This window comes from Labeo rohita, chromosome 17 (assembly GCF_022985175.1).
Source record: "Labeo rohita strain BAU-BD-2019 chromosome 17, IGBB_LRoh.1.0, whole genome shotgun sequence".
Classification (NCBI taxonomy): Eukaryota; Metazoa; Chordata; class Actinopteri; order Cypriniformes; family Cyprinidae; genus Labeo; species Labeo rohita.
The window spans coordinates 15,349,985-15,368,953 of record NC_066885.1 but is presented as its reverse complement, the minus strand read 5'-3'; the positions used below and the strand labels follow the sequence as shown (position 1 = coordinate 15,368,953).

The 18,969-nt window shown below is 35.5% G+C and overlaps 1 protein-coding gene across 3 annotated transcripts in view; it reads left to right on the top strand.

Moving 5' to 3' along the window:
* The window catches only part of wdpcp (WD repeat containing planar cell polarity effector), a 78,027-nt gene extending 59,677 nt beyond the window's left edge, over positions 1–18,350 (top strand). For all 3 annotated transcript variants that reach the window (XM_051134087.1, XM_051134088.1, XM_051134089.1), the window contains 7 exons: positions 68–191; positions 336–399; positions 9,107–9,209; positions 13,237–13,339; positions 16,264–16,349; positions 17,048–17,076; positions 18,172–18,350. In XM_051134087.1, coding sequence (XP_050990044.1) covers positions 68–191; positions 336–399; positions 9,107–9,209; positions 13,237–13,339; positions 16,264–16,349; positions 17,048–17,076; positions 18,172–18,219 — 557 coding nt within the window. In that variant the 3' untranslated portion in view covers positions 18,220–18,350. The remainder of the gene's footprint in view (positions 1–67; positions 192–335; positions 400–9,106; positions 9,210–13,236; positions 13,340–16,263; positions 16,350–17,047; positions 17,077–18,171) is intronic.
* Positions 18,351–18,969: the final 619 nt, after the last annotated feature.

Here is an 18,969-nt window from a genome sequence, read left to right as displayed (position 1 = left end):
CCAGTGCAATGAAAACTGTTTGGGGCCAGTGCTTGTACATATTTGATTCTGTTGTCTGTGATTGCAGGTCAGCTGGAAGCAGCGTTGGGCATGTTTTATGCCCCCTGCAGACCCCTCTCAAACACTGTCATACTGGAATACAGAGACCCCATCAGCAGATACGCCCGTCGATTCTTCCATCACCTGCTCAGGTACACGCACATAACACACACTCTACGTACAGTACACACCACCTCCTGCAACTGATTGATTCCTCTTTAAACAATAAGTAAATCAAAATCAGCAGTCAGGTGTTCAAAAATTTCTATGCAATACTTCTGAATTTTCTCTTCCAGACACCAGAGGTTTGAAAAAGCCTTCTTGCTGGCTGTAGACATTGGTGCGAGAGATCTGTTTATGGTGAGCATATACTTACAGACATGCACATACAACGGCAACAAAACAATACAACTAATATCTCAATCTAGTTGATTTTCCAAAAACCTTAAAAACACATTTGCATGTTCATGTTTCTCTGATGTCAGGTAATGGTTACATGACATGCAGGTAAACAAATTTTTCAATGTTTTATCTTTTTGGTAAGTGTTTTTAGTTTTATTTTAAAAGGAACCCAGACTTGTATATCTTAATCTATTGTAAATTATGGCTCTTACTAAAATATGTAATAGAAACCCAAGAAAGATTTACATTATTTAAAAAATCCACATCATTTTATACATATTTTGGACTATGGGCAGCGCCATTATTTCGATGACATGAAATCGTTGCACTCTGAGCTACTGGCACTACCTATTGCTATTTTTACTGCAACACAACTAGAATACACAACTCAGAAAATAAAATACTGATACGATGCCATGTTGTGTGGCTTTTGGGCAACAAGAGAAGCGATGTAAGTTTCAGAGCTTTACTAGCGAGATGAGAAAAGAATAGGAAGATGCTTCACAAAAAAACACTTCACACAGACTTTGTTCTCTCCGCTTAAGCCCTAATGCCTTTGAGGATTTTAGTAGGCCACAGCTACTGAAAGAGTTTACAAATGGCGGAGACAAGAAATGCTAGATGCCATCCTGGCAGGATGTAAACATGCCGATGCTTGTCATGATGCTGCAGCCACTGAAGGAATTTCTCAGCGTGGATTTTACTCAATATCTGGAGGCGTTTAGACTCCTTCTGTGGAAAAATCGATGGTATGGCATTTGGTTTAGGCCTACGCTTATATCCCTCACCACCTGTAAGCTCTTTTAGTAGCTGTGGTCATCATATCACTACTTTATTTTCCTAGTTGTGCTGTGATAAACAGGTAGCGCCAGTAGCTCACCAAGTACAACCGTTTCATGTCATCGAAATAATGTATAAATAAAATATGTATGAAATGATGTGGATTTTTTAAAATACTGTAAATCTTTCATGGGTTTTCTACTAATTATTTCAGTGAGACATTATTTATATTATATTAAGCCATACAAGTCTTAATACCTGGGGTTCCCTTTAGTTTTTTCCCGTTTAAAAATTATTCATTTTAATTTTACATTATTTAATCATTAGATTTTTATCAATTTGCAAACTCTCTGCAGTTCCCCTTTAGAAACCCCTCAGTTCACAAACCCCCAGGGGTTACCTTCAAAAGTGTGGGGTCAGATTTTGTTTTAAAGAAATGTTTTATTAAACAAGAAAACATTAAATTAAGTTACAGTAAAGACATTTATAATGTTCCAAAAATTATTCTAACATTTTTTTAAGAAATGTTACACATTTTATTCATTAAAGAATCCTAAAACAAATGGATCAAATGGATCATCAAAATATTGAGAGACAACTGTTTTAAACGTTGATAATTATAAGATTAGTTACTTGAGCACCAAATCAGCATATTAAAATGATTTTTGAAGGATCATGTTATGCTGAAGATATGAGTAATGGCTGCTGAAAATTCAGATTTGCATTACAAGAATAAATTACTTTTGAAAATATATTGAAATAGAAAACAGTAATTTTAAATTGTAATCATATTTCAGAATATTATTTTTATTTATTTATATTATGTTTTTGATCAAATCAATGCAGTCTTGGTGAACATAAGAGACCTATCTGGAAAACGTTTTATAAAAAAATCTTACCAACCCAAACTTTGTACATTTTGTGCATATAAAAAACGTTAAACTGCAAGCAGAAAGCATGTTTTAATTGAATCTAATTAAGTCTTTATAAGTTACCATAATCACAACTTTTACTTAAAAATGCATTAATCTGTGATAAGTATTAAGACTCAATAATGTAATATAATTAATTTAGATATAAATTAAAAATGTATTTTAAAATGCCAGAAAAAAAAAGAACTAAAAATGTGTTGCTATTGTCTATGACAATAGTTTAGTTATGGGTGGGTTACGCATGCAGAGAGCTTTACGTTGGTTCAGTTTTGGACTGAGAGGCTCTGGGCAGGTGCAGCTCGGGGCTTGAGGCCCCTGGCCATGTCACGTCCCCTCTCTCCTACCAAAACAAGAATCCCAGAGACTCCAGAGAGCAACAGTTGCTAAGAGAAAGAGGGAGGGGGTGCGTAAGAAAAAGAGCGAGGGAGCCTGTCTTTCACAGCTCTCGTGGCTGGTACACTATCTTTTCTCTCCCTCTCCTTTCTCACTCCTTTAAATGGTCTTGTGTGTGTGACCCCTTTTCTAGGCCTCCTCTCTCCATGCCCGAGTGACACCTTCCCTATTAGCGTTCACACCGGCCGCTGTCTCTCTCTTTCTCTCTGTCCTTTTTTCACGCAGTTCCTCTCTCTCCCTCCTTCTTTCACGCCGATCGCACTCGTTCCAATTCATTCCCCACTAAGTGCTGCTGCTGAGGGCCCCAATTGAAAAGGTGGAGCTCGAGCCACACAAGCCTGAAAGGGCAGAGAAGAGAGGGAGGGAGGGAGAGAGAAGGGCAAAGGAAACCTGGATCTGTTATTCTTGGGACATGCACTGGGAAAACCAAAAAGAGAAAGGATGAGAGAGACGAAAGTGGCAAATTATGAATGGCCCATGAATATCAGTCCTTGTGAATCAACAAAGAGCAGAGAGAGAGCGAGCTAACGGGAGAGAAGCAGAGAGAGAGCGAGCTAAAGGCAGTGGCGTTTCACCCCGCCGTTTTGGCTCTTGGCTAATTAGCCACAGAAGTTAAATTAAACCACCCACAGGAGAGAGGGAGAGAAAGAAAGCAAGAGAAAGGCAGAGAACGAGCGGGGGTCCTTGCTCCATCTGATCTGGTCCCCTCCGTGTCACAAAGGTCAGCTGAAACAAAACGGACAGAGCCCCACGTAAGAGCCCCCAGTATGAGCCGGGCTCGAGTCTCCATTGTCTCCGAACCAACAATGGAGCACCGAAAGAATTTCTCTTTCTTTTCTTTTGTAAGAAGCCTTTTGTGAAGTGAAGCACTTTGGTGTTGGAAGAAATTGGAGGGGTCGGAGTCACCCAAAGGGGTAGAGAGGAAGACAGAGGGAGGGCAGGGTTGCCCCTCGACTCGTTCGCTCGAGTGTTTTGCATAATTGTAACATTCTATACTTGTAATTATCCTCTGATGTGAACCCCGATAGCGTCTGCGCTAATTCGTTTAGCTGCATTTCGCTGACTTTTCTCCTTCCTGTGCTTTTTTTTTTTGATCTGCCGATTAATTAATTAGATCATAATTGTGATCGTATGCTTGCTTTGTTGGTTAATGGGGCATGTGCATGTGCGCGTGTTTGCTGGAAACGGAGGGGGCCGGTGTTAATATCAACGATTAGACGTGATGTGCGGCACTGAGCTGATATTGGCTGCTTTCTGTGTTGAGATGGATAATGAACACCGTAAGACCCTCTCGCGTATCTGATAAACACCTTCCTCATACACTCACGTGGATTACAGGTGTGATCCTCCAGGATTGTCTTCGCACGTTTATGAGTCTGAGCGTAAATGTGCAATTGCTCATGTAATGGTTCTCCCTCTTGCTCTGCTCCACTGGTCCATGTTAATTTTAAACTCTTTTCTGACGTCGCACGAATATCAAGCATCATCGCTGGACCAGCTGTTTATCCTGTCTCCATATGCCTCTTCAGTCAAAAATAACACTAAAAGGCAGTTTATCCGCGTTTGAGCTCTTAAAGCTCTTAAATAAATAAGATTAGGCCAGATCCTGTGTCCTGTGTAAGCTGTGGTGAATAAGAGGTATAATATCTGATTTATGTACAGAATTATTGTCATCCCTCTTAGATGTCTGGATTCGCTCGCTTTTCTCTGTCTGTCTCTCTGTTTCTTGGCCTTCCTCTCTTTTTCGATCTGTCTGTCTTTCTGCCTCAGAAAGCGCTATGTTTTGCTGAGCTGAAATAGAGGTCTTCAGATGCAATGTTAATATCCAGTGATTGGCACCTGTTCCTTTTCCCTTGTAATTCTTGGTCTTAAAGCGTGATGCCCTTAGAATGCTCTCTCTGTTTATTGTTGCATCTGATTTTTCCTTTTATACCTTTTCAGATACATCCAATTCAAGAGAATCATTACTTGAAAAGTAAATATGTGACCCTGGACCACAAAACCAGTCATAAGGGTCAATTTTTCGAAATTGAGATTTATACATAATCTAAAAGCTGAATAAACAAGTTTCCCATTGATGTATGGTTGGTTATGAAAGGACAATATTTGGCTGAGATACAGCTATATGAACATCTGGAATCTAATGGTGCAAAAAATCAAAATATTGATTTTTTTAAAGTTGTCCAAATGAAGTTCTTAATAATGCATATTACTAATTGAAAATTAAGTTTTGATATCTTTACAGTAGGAATTTTACTTAATTTCCTAATGATTTTTGGCATAAAAGAAAAATCAATAATTTTGACCCATACAATGTGTTTTTGGCTATTCCTACAAATATACCCTAGCGACCCTAGCGAGTAGCTTCTTGTGGTCCAGGGTCACATATACAGTTGAGGTCAAAAATTTAAATACATCTTGCAGAATCTGCAAAATGTTAATTATTTTACCAAAATAAGAGGGATCATACAAAATGCATGTGAAAATGGGGGGTGAAAACTTTTGAATTTGAAGATCAGGGAACATTTAACTGATTTGGTCTTCTGGGAAACATGTAAGTATCTTCTGAAGGGCAGTACTAAATGGAAAAATATGATATTTAGGCAAAATAAGAAAAATGTACACATCTTCATTCTGTTCAAAAGTTTACACCCCCGCCTCTTAATGCATCGTTTTTCCTTCTGAAGCATCAGAAGCATTTCTGCCGTTTGAACCTTCTGTAATAGTTGCAGTTGTCCTTAGTGTGAAACAATGGATCTCAAAATTATACAGTCATTGTTGGAAAGGATTCAAATACACAAAAATGCTGAAAAACCAAAGAATTTTTGGGACCTAAAGGATTTTTCTGAAGAACAGCAGGCGGTTTAACTGTTCAGGACAAACAAGGGACTCATGAACAACTATTGCTAAACAAAAAACACAGCTGTGGATCATTCAGGTAACAACACAGTATTAAGAAACAAGTGTATGTAAACTTTTGAACAGGGTCATTTTTATAAATTCAACTATTCGTTTTTCTTGCGGACTGTATGTAAACGTCTTCTATGTGAAATATCTTATTCAGGTCAGTACTAAATAAAAAATAACATGCATTTTGTATGATCCCTCATATTCTGGTAAAATAATTAACATTTTGCAGATTCTGCAAGGTGTATGTACATTTTTGACCTCAACTGTACATATTCACAACAGAGTTTAGTTGTAATTTTGTTTAGCATAAAGAGCTGAGCTTGTAACTTTCAATTGATTGGAAGATAAATTTGTTTTATTTTTGACTTTTTTTTTTAAAGAGGTAAAAATATTATACCATCTTTATTGAGCGATGCTGTATTTTCTCAAGTAAAAAGGCTGTTTGGCTCCTAAATGTTAATTTAGACTTTTTAAAGGTCTGGTAGCCTGTGATTGTTTTGTTTAAAATGAAGATTCGTTGTTTGAATGGTGAAGTTATTGGCTCTCATCCCTGAGCCTGTGAAGAGCTAAATCAAGTCCTGTTTGATGTTTGTAAGTCACTCTTATCCCCCTCCCCTCATTTGATCAGACTTGCAGAGGCTGGTTGACAATACAGGCATTAGTGCTCTGCAGGTCTGACTGTGCTGCATTCACCCTCCCTGCATCTCGCTGCAGCTCTGACTGATGTCCCTGAAGCGGAAGGATGGGTTTAGCGTTTAAACGGACAGAAAGAGAGAGGATCTTATTAGTTCGGAGTCAGCACTGAGCTCCTCTCCCAACTTTCACTTTAATTTACCCATGAATGGGTGCCTCAAAGATGGTCAAATGTAGTCTGTCAGTTACATTATTATAAGTTCTTCCACCATGTCTGAACATCTGAGGATCTTTTCTACTGATACATAAGGATATTCTGCTCACTGAGAAAGTTTTAACTGTACTAAAAGCTCCTAAATTTGATTGGATAAGTGATGTTTTAATGATTGAAATTAATGGTATACATCAGATTTGTTTCATATAGCTCTGGCTCCTAAATTTAATTGGATGAGTGAGGTTTGAATTAGTGTTTATTTTTATTTTATTTTATTTTACTGAGGTATTACTCTCCTGGAACTGATGGATGAAATTAATGGTATACATAAAAAATGTAACCAAACTTAATTTTATTTTATTTTATTTTACTGAGATATTACTCTCCTGGAACTGATGGGTGAAATTAACGGTATACATAAAAAATGTAATCAAACATTAATTTAATTTTATTTAATTTTATTTAATTTTATTTAATTTAATTTTATTTAATTTTATTTTATTTTATTTTACTGAGGTATTACTCTCCGGGAACTGATGGGTGAAATTAATGGTATACATGAAAATGTAACCAAACATTAACTTAATTTAATATAATATAATTGTATTTTATTTTATTTTATTTTATTTTACTGAGCTATTACTCTCCTGGAACTGATAGGTGAAATTAATGGTATACATAAAAAATGTAACCAAACTTTTTATTTTATTTTATTTTATTTTACTGAGATATTACTCTCCTGGAACTGATGGGTGAAATTAATGGTATACATGAAAATGTAACCAAACATTAATTTAATTTAATATATTACAATTGTATTTTATTTTATTTTATTTTATTTTATTTTATTTTACTGAGGTATTACTCTCCTGGAACTGATGGGTGAAATTAATGGTATACATAAAAAATGTAATCAAACATTAATTTAATTTTATTTTATTTTATTTTATTTTATTTTATTTTATTTTACTGAGGTATTACTCTCCTGGAACTGATGGGTGAAATTAATGGTATACATGAAAATGTAACCAAACTTTATTTTATTTTATTTTATTTTATTTTATTTTATTTTATTTTATTTTATTTTATTTTATTTTACTGAGATATTACTCTCCTGGAACTGATGGGTGAAATGAATGGTATACATAAAAAATGTAACCAAACATTAATTTAATTTAATTTAATTTTATTTTATTTTATTTTACTGAGGTATTACTCTCCTGGAACTGATGGGTGAAATTAATGGTATACATGAAAATGTAACCAAACTTTATTTTATTTTATTTTATTTTATTTTATTTTACTGAGATATTACTCTCCTGGAACTGATGGGTGAAATTAATGGTATACATAAAAATGTAACCAAACATTAATTTAATTTTATTTAATTTAATTTTATTTTATTTTATTTTATTTTACTGAGGTATTACTCTCCTGGAACTGATGGGTGAAATGAATGGTATACATGAAAATGTAACCAAACATTAATTTAATGTAATTTAATATTATTTTATTTTATTTTATTTTACTGAGGTATTACTCTCCTGGAACTGATGGGTGAAATTAATGGTATACATGAAAATGTAACCAAACTTTATTTTATTTTATTTTACTGAGATATTACTCTCCTGGAACTGATGGGTGAAATTAATGGTATACATAAAAATGTAACCAAACATTAATTTAATTTAATTTATTTTAATTTTATTTTATTTTATTTTATTTTATTTTACTGAGGTATTACTCTCCTGGAACTGATGGGTGAAATGAATGGTATACATGAAAATGTAACCAAACATTAATTATCTTAAGCAGACAGTATACCAGTTTCAAGCATAGCAAAATTATTTTATTTTATTTTCAGGGAGTTATTACTCTCCTGGATCTGATGGGTGAACTGTTACTAGGCAGTACTATTTTATTTGTTACTGTAATGCAGTTATTTGTCAACATATTTTAACATATTTGCTGTTGTCCCATTTTGTGTAAGCAGCAAGCCTTTCTATAGTAAATTTACCATTATGTTGGTAGGAGTTCTCTTTAGTTTATTCTGGAATTAACTACTTGTTAAACCTTGTTTAAAAGACTTTTAGTTTATTACACCAAAGATTTCGGTCACGTCTAGTGTCATTGTTCGCACATAGACGTTCTCTGAGCAGTCGGATGTGCTTTATCTCTGTTGTACGTCTCAATCCGGCATCCATTTTGCTGGGACTAATGGTGTGACATTTAAAAACATGTTTGTGGGTTAATGGAGGTCTCCTGACTGCATGAGGCTCTATAATAGATATATTATGGTCTATTCTCTGAGATGAGAGGGCTCATATTTAAGAGAGAGAAAGAGCAAGAGCGAGTGTGCGGATGTGTGTGCGTCACACACCCACCTGCTCGTAATGACAATAGTTTAAACTCTATTCCGACATGAAGAGCATCGCTCCTGCTTTTTAAAAAGATGACACATGCCTTTCCCCACATCTTTGTGCTTTTTGAAACCAGTATGATTGCATCCGGTCAGAGTTCAGGGAGAAAGAGAAAAGGAGGGAGGACAACATAAAGGCGACTGAACAAATGAGCAAGACTGATTTTTGAAAGTTTGATACTTTTATCTGTTTTTTCCTCCCTCTGAAACTTCAAACAGGTTATTTAATCTATTCTCTCTCTCTCTCTTTCTCCTGCAGCCTCTCTTCGCTCCTTCTCTCTCTTCGAGCAGAGCGCAAAAATGAAAAAGGGAAAAAACTGAAGTATTGTCATGTGAGCTGAGATTAATTTTAGATTGCTCTGCTGTTCTGCTTTACCTTCAAAGGACCTCCATTACGTGGCAGCAGATAAGGGTGAGGTGGTGTTAGCAGCTGTAGCCAAGAAGAAGGCTAATGAAATAGACGCAGAGGCACAAACATCAGCACCAGGTGAGAGAATTGTTCACATAATGTTAGTTACAATAAAAACACTCCAAAATGTCTTACTGATGTGTGATGATTAGTGCAAAATGATCACTCATAAACTCTCATTATCTGCATGTTTTCATTTACTCTTTAAAAATTGCAACAATATTGACTGTTTTCAAACAGGTTTTCCTGGCCACATTCTCTTTGTCTTCCATTGTATGGACAAACACAATAATCTATGATATACACTGCCATTCAAAAGTTTGGGATCAGTACAATTTTTGTTTTTTAATTGAGTCTCTTAAGCTCATCGAGGCTGTATGTATTTGGTCAAAAATACAGAAAAAAATGCAATTTCTAATATTGGTTTCATATTTTAATATACTTTTAAAATATAATTTATTTCTGTGACGCAGCACTGAATTTTTATCAGCTATTACTCCAGTCTTCAGTGTCACATGATCCTTCAGAAATGATTTTAATATGCTGATTTATTATCAATTTTGAAAACCGTTGTGCTGCTTAATATTTTTTTGGAACCTGTGATGCTTTTTTTTTTTTTTTTTAGAATTCTTTGATGAATTACAAGTTAAAAGGAACAGAATGTATTCAAAATATAAATGTTTTCTAATAATGTAAGTCTTTACTTTCACTTTTTATCCATTTAACATATAAAAGTATTTAAAAAAAAAAAGAAGAATAGTAGTGTATTTTGCAACACAAAAATCCTGAAAAAAGTATCACAGGTCCCAAAAAATATTAAGCAGCACAACTGTTTCCAACATTGATAATAAATCAGCATATTAGAATGATTTCTGAAGGATCATGTGACACTGAAGACTGGAGTAATGGCTGATTAAAATTCAGTGCTGCATCATAGAAAGAAATTATATTGAAAGTATATTAAAATAGGAAACCAATATTAGAAATTGCAATAATATTTTTGATCAAATAAATACAGACTTGATGAGCACAAAAGACATTCAAAATCTTACTGATCCCAAACTTTTGATTGTCAGTGTATATCATAGCTTATTATGTTTGTTTGTACAATGGAAGACAAACAAAATGATGAAAAATCTGCGCTGCATCACAGAAATTAATTATATTTTAAAGTATATTATAATAGGAAACCAATATTATAAATTGCAATAATATCACGATATCACTGTTTTTTCTGTATTTCTAATCAAATGAATACAGATTTGAAACATTAAAAATCATACAGATCCCAAACTTTTGAACAGCGTTGCAGGTACAATGACTTTTTTCAGCTTTGAATTGTTTGAAACGGTCAATTTTTCCATCTACATGTGGCGTGTCGCAGTAGAATTTATTCTAGCTCTGAAAAAACACGTACACTGGTAATTTCATTCAGTCTTTCATGATATGACGTAAGGTGCATGTGACTCTGGCAGTAGCACCACTGGGAAATTAAAAAAAGTCATTAGGTTTCGTCATTTTTAATCTCTTATGTAATTATATTTGACTATTTGAAGGGTTTTTTCAGAGCGCTGTGTGCAGATACAGAGCGAGTTTGATTCATTCACGTCATTAATTGGCTGAATAGGACCGGTTTAAAGTGCATTGACCTCAGCTCTGATATTCTGTTTCCTGCTGACCTGATGAGGACGTCCTACGTGCTGTTCATCAGCGATGTTCAACGTACACTTCCTCGGCCAGCAGGATGGGCATACGTACAAATGAAAGAGGGCAGTAGAAAGAAAGGGAAAGCGAGAGGGGGATGAGGGACGGACAGAAGTGGTTCGGCTAACAGGTGTACAGATGAGACAAGGGAGGTGTTTAGCTTCTAATAAGGGGGTGAAAACTTGAGGGTGTGTGTGTGTTTCCCACCCTGTCTGCCCATAAGCCTCTTAATTATGTCCTTGATGATTTCCCTGCTCTCTCACCCCGAGCAGACCTTAGCCTTGGAAGGAAGTGCTTAAGAGTGCGAATGTGAAAGGAACAGATGGGCAAAATAGTCTGTTTGGGGGCATTTTACCGCTGTTAATAGTTAAAATGTTGCAATTATAAGTCATTGCCTGAGTTTTTTTTGTAGTCCAAGACAGTCTCTCTTTTTTCCTGTGAACTCTGTGTACATTTTCGGGTCAATAGCTTCTTTGAGGTGCTGATATTGTGTGTTTGTGTACAGGGATTATTTGTGGAATAGAGGAATATTTAGAGGAAATTCTGTAGGGCAGTGTGGGGGATCATAAATAGGGAATGAGAGCGCTAGGATTCGGCATTGTGCTGTGCATTAAAAGACAAGGTGTCTTGTTTACATTTGGCCAGCCTGAAGCAAATGTCTCACACTGTCAGCCAACCATGACTTTAAAGGATACGCGCACACACGCCAGAAATTCAAAAGTGACTTAATATTCACACATTATATGGCCATTCTCATAAATAAAACAAAGCTCAAAGTGTAAAACAGCTTTGAGGGTATTGATCTGCTGTAGCTGCTTCTGGATGACTATTTAACTGACAGTTTAGAAATGTTGTCCATGTAGTCTCTAAAACTAATATAATTAATGTGATCAAATTAATTACATGATACACTGATGAAATAATTATTCACAAATAATTTTATGTAACGAAAAATCAATTTTGCACTTTTTAACAATTTAGCAATATATTCTGCAGTTCATTCAGTCTGTCTGTCTGCACTTTAATATATAAAATAAATATAAAGTTTTTAATAGATAATTATTTGTTTTTCTTTAAGTAATTGGTGTTTTTTGTCAAATATTTTGAAATAACTATTAAAAAAAAAAACAATATATATATATATATATATATATATTTTTTTTTTTTTTTTTGCATATACATTACCATTCAAAAGGTCAGTATGACTTTTTACTGTTTTTGAAAAAAGTCTTATATTCATCAAGGTTGCATTTATTTGATCAAAAGTACAGAAAAAAACTGTAATATTGTGAAATATTATTACAATTTAAAATAACTGTTTTCTGTTTTAATATATTTTAAAATTTTATTTATTTCTGTGATGCAACGCTGAATTTTTGGCAACGATTACTGCAGTGTCAGTGTCACATGATCCTTCAGAAATCATTCTGATATAATAACCTGGTGCTCAGGTAACATTATTATTTAAATGTTGCAAATGTTGCTGCTTAATATTTTTGTGAAAACAGTGATACATTTTCTTTCAAGATTATTTGATTATTATAGTTCAGAAGAACAGCATTTATTTTAAATAAAATTTATTTTGTAACATGATAAATGCCTTTTACTGTTATACTGGTGCAATTTCATGCACCCTTGATGAATAAAAGTATTAATTTCTTTAAAAAAAAAAACTGACCCCTGACTTTTAAACTGTAGAGTGTGTGCTTGTATATTTATAAATATATTATTCATTTTAAGTTTCCTTTTTTATATAAATCAAAAAACATTATTTTTAAAAGTATCTCCAAGAGTCAAGGAGAATGAACATTAAATTAAATTAATTAAATTAAATTAAATTACATTTTTGAAGTAATTCTCCTTATACCTATTTATACTCAATGAATGAATTTACTGAACATCCCTAATCATTAAAATGTATTTTTCCTTACTTTTTCCCTATTTTTTTTAGATCTCCCTGCATAGACTTTATGTAGTCTCTCTCTTTCTCTGTCTGTCTTTCCATCCTTCCACCGTCGCTTTGTTGTCACAGAAGAGGATCAGTGTTCGCTTTCTCATTGAGGAGTGTGTTGATTTGGTGAGAGAGCCAATTGTAAAGAAGGACTCTGAGAAGAGCGTATGAGAGGGATCATCTTATAGCTCACGAGACGCAGACGCACACACTGCTGTGCTGTAGGGTGTTCCCTGAGATCAAGTCTTACTTAGCGTCTCTTGTTATATGTAACCTTCACTGTCTCTGTCTGGGAGAGTCGTGTACAAGACGCCCATGTATTACACAATATGTCATGTTCTGTCTCTCGCTCTCTCTCTGCTTCGTACAGAAGGGCTTCTACATTTCAAAGATTCTACATGTTAAACTGTTTCCCTCGGGGCATGGTGGGATTTTGTGTGTGATTTTCAGATGAGTGTCAGTCAGCGTACGAAGGGCAGAGTGGAGTCAAACTACCATCAACCATCAACGAGAGGCATGTTCACGACCCCAAACACTGGAGCACTGCATCAAGGTGTGTGTGTGTTTAACTCATTATTCATATTTAGATCAAATTGTTAGCTGACACATTAGAAATGACATAAACTGGTCTGGCAGCATTTATGAGGGTGCATTTCTTAAAGGGATAGTTACGCAAAAATGAAAATTCTGTCATTAATTACTCACCCTTATGTCGTCCAAACCCGTAAGACTTTCGTTCTTCTTCGAAAACAAATTAAGACATTTTTAATGAAATGCTTTCTGACCCTGCATAGACAGCAATGCAACATGTTCAGCTGAAGTCAAAAGTTTACATACACCTTGCAGAATCTGAAAACTGTTATTTTACCAAAATAAGAGGGATCATACAAAATGCATGTTATTTTTTATTTAGTACTGAGCTGAATAAGATATTCCACATAAAAGTTTACATATAGTCCACAAGAGAAAATAATAGTTTTTAGAATTTATAAAAATGACCCTGTTTAAAAGTTTACATGCGCTCGATTCTTAATACTGTTGTTACCTGAATTTTCCACAGCTGTTTTTTTTTTTTTTTTTTTAAGGGTAGTTGTTCATGAGTCCCTTGTTTGTCCTGAGCAGTTAAACTGCCCACTGTTTTTCAGAAAAATCCTTCAGGTCCACCACATTCTTGGGTTTTTCAACATTTTTGTGTATTTGAACCCTTTCCAACAATGACTGAATGTGTTTGAGATCCATCTTTTCACACTGAGGACAACTGAGGGACTCGTATGCAACTATTACAGAAGGTTCAAACGCTCACTGATGATCCAGAAGGAAACACAATGCATTAAGAGCTGGGGGTGTAAACTTTTGAACAGAATGAAGATGTGTATTTTTCTTACTTTGACTAAATATCATATTTTTTCATTTAGTACTACCATTCAGAAGCTACAGAAGATACTTGCATGTTTCCCAGAAGACAAAATAAGTTTAAGATCTTCAAATTCAAAAAGTTTACACCCCCCGGCTCTTAATGCATCGTGTTTCCTTCGGAAGTATCAGTGAGAATTTGAACCTTCTGTAATAGCTGCATATGAGTCCCTCAGTTGTGAAAAGATGGATCTGAGTCATTGTCGGAAAGGGTTCAAATACAGAAAAATGCTGAAAAACCAAAGAATTTATGGGACCTGAAGGATTTTTCTGAAGAACAGCAGGAAAGGACATTTTTAAAATAGTCCATGTTACATCAATGTTTCAACCTTAATTTTATGAAGCTATGAGAATACTTTTTGCCAACTCCTCAAAGACTGACACAGAAAAGAAATTGTTGATCAAAGTCGTTATTTTTGTTCTTTATGTACAAAAAGTATTCTTGTAGCTTCATAAAATTTAAGGTTGAACCACTGATGTCACATGAACTATTTTAACAATGTCCTTACTACCTTTCTGGCCCTTGAACGTGTCAGTTGCGTTGCTGTCTATACAGGATCAGAAAGCTCTCGGATTTTATCAAAAATATCCTAATTTGTGTTCCAAAGATGAACGAAGGTCTGCGTTTGAAACAACATGAGGGTGAGTAATTAATGACAGAATATTTTGAGAAAACACCCATACTAATTTCAAGTTTGGCCTGGAGCATCACAATGAGTGTGTAGAGTGAATGTGTGTGTTGTATGAGTGTCATCCTATTGTCTTCTCCTCTCTCTCTGCTTCCATTGCTGTTGATGGAGGGACCATTGACTCTATGCTGACTCTCATTCTTTCTCTCCCACTTAAGCTCCTTCAAATCCTCCCTTTCCCATCAGCCAATTCCGAGCGGACGGCCCAAAGAGGATGGGGTGGGATTAAAGGGTTTTTAAAACACAAAATAAGGAGTTTTGGGTAATTTGGCAGCCTGAATCCCAGTTTCCAGGCCTGTACTGCTACACGGCCACATACAAGACATCAGAGGGAGATGCTCCCACCCAGATAAATAGCAGTCGAGAGAGAGAGCGGAAATCCTCTTCTCATATTTCCCTTTTTGTGTTTGTTTTTTGGAGTTTTTTTTTTTATTCTATTTAACCAGACTAATCTGGTCTCTGATGAAGTTTTATTGTTTCTTATGCCGAGCCAATAAGGCTTAGAGACACTGATTCGAGCTTCATGCCTGCGTTGCGCTGGCAAAGAAAAAAAAGATCGGCAGAGTGAGCGAGAGAAGGAGTACAATGACTTGGTGGCATCACCGTCGGTTGTACTAAATCCAGCCCTGCGCAGGGAGAGAGGCAAAGATGCGGATATCTGGAAAACATCCCGACACACATCTGTTGACGTATCCTTTCATTCTCTCACACACACACGGCGCACTCAGAGAGACGCGCTCCAGCTCTTGGACTCGTGACACTTTTTGCATCCGAGTGCATCTGTACATGTGTAGCGATGTGTATGTGTTTGTTCGCCTGTTTGTATGGTGTGGGCTGCGCCCCGTAGGCCTCTTTTTCTCCTCCTCCCTCGATTCCTTGTAAGCGGCGTGCATCACTAAAGGAAATAGAAAAAGCAGAGAAATTGGACCCCGTCTCCATCGCCAGTCGCCGCGGAAAAACCCAAATCGCACAGCCCACAATACGACTGATAACATTCACGCGTTCTTACACGCTTGCTGGATTTGACGGCACGCCGTACGGCGGCAGCAGTTTTTGGAATACCCACGAATCCTTGGGAAAGGCCTGACTCCCACACGTAGAGGGTCGAAACTGATGTGCGTGTATGTGTGAAAGAGATCCAGGTCCGTCTGCTGTGAATGCTAGTGCACATTGATATTAGTGTGAACAGAATAGTAACGCTGGATCCTGTAAAGCGTTCATACCTCCATCTCTCTGAATGCAGAAGACCAGAATATTTCCATACGGCATTGACAGGTAGCAGTGCGCATTTAAAACTGCCGTATGGAGTTAGAGAGCTTTCTTTAGTCAGTCATATATTAAAAACATGATTCCAGTCTCTTTTTGTCTGCAACAGGGCTGGAGAAACGTCAACCTCTGAGGCTACGGATGACCTCTCCAACACCCTGACAAGTCATCGCACCTGGCCTTGGAAACACACAGGTGTGTTCTTTTGAATACTAGTCCGTTTGAGTAAATATAGTTCTCAAAGTGGATACAAAAGTAACAGGGTTGAATGACTACATTGTTCTCCGTATTTGGATCGAGGCGTACAGCTTGTTTTTCACGTCGAGCTTTATGGTTATAATTTATATTGACTGTGTGTTTTACACAGAGCTCTACCGCCGTTGATAATTCCCTCGTTAATGCCCTGAGAGTGATATCTTCCCCTCTGTTTTGCCCTCTCAAAAATAGGTTCAAGTTGACTGCCTTTTTTTCTGCTTGTATTGTACTTAGCTAATCATCCTAAAACATGAATGTTTTATTCTTTTCTGTCCACAGAATAATTAAACTTTTTCCCATACATATTTATTGGACAGTACAGACTGTAGGCTATTACAGACATTTACATCAGAATTTTAATACATGCATAATCCTGAATGCTAATGGCACAGTCATAATTTACCATGGAGAAACCCTCCTCCAGTTGAGCTGCAGAGGATGCTTGAACCCAACACTTCCACCCACTCGTACATACAGTACATTTACGCAAGATTACTGAGCGACTGGCGCTCGTCTGATCACCTGATTCAGGTGTGGTGATAGAAAGATGGTGCTGTGACATCCAATCAGATGTGCTTAGGTCAATCTCAAAACTTTTTAAGACACTTTTATGTGATTTCCACTTTTTTCCCTTTTAGAAATCAACCTTGTTGACCAGAACGCCCAGGTAATGTTTTACATTTCTACAGTGGTATGATATATTTCTTACTTTATAATGATACACTCTGTTTACTGTTCTTTAATTGATGTTTGTAGACAAATCAGTTCTGCCAGGTATTATATCTAAAACTTTTTAAATAAGTCTCTTCTGCTCACCAAGCCTGCACTTATTTGATCCAAAGTACAACAAAAACATTTTTACTATTTAAAATAACTGTTTTCTATTTGAATATATTTTAAAATGTAATTTATTCCTGTGGTTTTAAAGCTGAATTTTTAGCATCATTACTCCAGTCACATGAAAATCATTTTAATATTCTAAGTTGCTGCTCAGAAAACATTTTTTATTATTATTATGATGTTGAAAACAGCTGAGTAGATTTTTTTTCAGGTTTCTTTGATGGATAGAAAGTTCATAAGAACAGCATTTATCTGAAATAGAAATCTTTTGTAACATTATAAATGTCTTTATCATCACTTTTTGATCAACTGAAAGCATCCTTGCTAAATAAAAGTATTAATTTCTATAATTTCTAATAAATAAATCACACTGACTCCAAGCTTTTGAATGATATAGTGTATAATGTTACAAAAGCTTTTCATTTCAGATAAATGCTGATCTTTGGATGTTTCTGTTTACCAAAGAATCATAAAAAGTACTTAACTGTTTTTAATATTGATAATAATAATAATAAATGTTTCTTGAACAGCAAATCAGCATCTTAGAATGATTTCTGAAGACTGGAGTAATGATGCTGAAAATGTAGCTTTGATCACAGGAATAAATTACATTTTAAAATATGTTCAAAGAGAAAGCAAATGTTTTAAATAGTAAGTATATTTCACAATATTACTGTTTATGCTGCATTTTGGATCAAATAATGCAGGCTTGGTGAGCAGAAGAGACTTCTTTAAAATAATTAAAAATCTTACTCTCCAAAAATGTTTGACTGGTATACAGTATATAAATACCTTTTGCTCATATTTTCACTTTTAAAGTATTTAATTATTTTATTAAATAATTGAATGAAATATTTAATATCTATTACTGCAGTTACTGCTGATAACTGTAATAATGTTATCCATATTTTGTCATTTTTAGGTGCCTGAGGAGGGGAAACTGAAAGTTATTCATTTTGGTTTAGTATAACTAGACTTTTTTTTTGTACAGTTAATCGGTTTGAGTATTTTTTTACAATAGATTTTTTTTTTACTAAAAGATCCAGTTACAGATTAAATGTGCTTAAACTATAAAAACTACTATTTTAATAAAACATATTTTTGCAATTCTTTTCATTCTGTTTTGATTACTTTTTTGGCTTTATGCACAGTGTTTGTTAAAGAATTTCATGTCGCATAATTTGTCACACTCTATCTTGGAAAATGGGTCGTAAAATCCTGTTTATGGCCAGTACTGCACACTCTTGTTGAGTAAAAAAAAAATGTTCTAACCTACTTTTCCACGGTTCTTCCTCTTTCTGTTACATATATTGCCTAACCATTCCAGCTCGTGCCTGTCACTATCAGACTATCAGAATGGATGTTTGAGAGTCTGTGCAAACAGCTTCTTTTTTTTTTTTTTTTTTTTTATTTTAGTAACACTTCACTTTCTTTGAGAATGGTGGCACAGAGGCCACACTAGTATCCCTGTGCTTGATCACAGGATCAGTGGTGCGGCTTGTGGGCCGGGTTTAATTCTCCACCTGTTTGGTGTATGAGATTACATGCAGAAGAAATGCAGAGGGATACGCAGCGCGTGTCTCTAAAGAGGAGGCTGCCGTTTTCCCCCCACAGTCTTCATACACAGCGGCCGTGTCAGAACTGTCGCCGGCCTGCTCTCCGAACTTAATCTGACAGCACCCAGCCATCCATAATCCCTCACTGTATCGTAATCTATTTA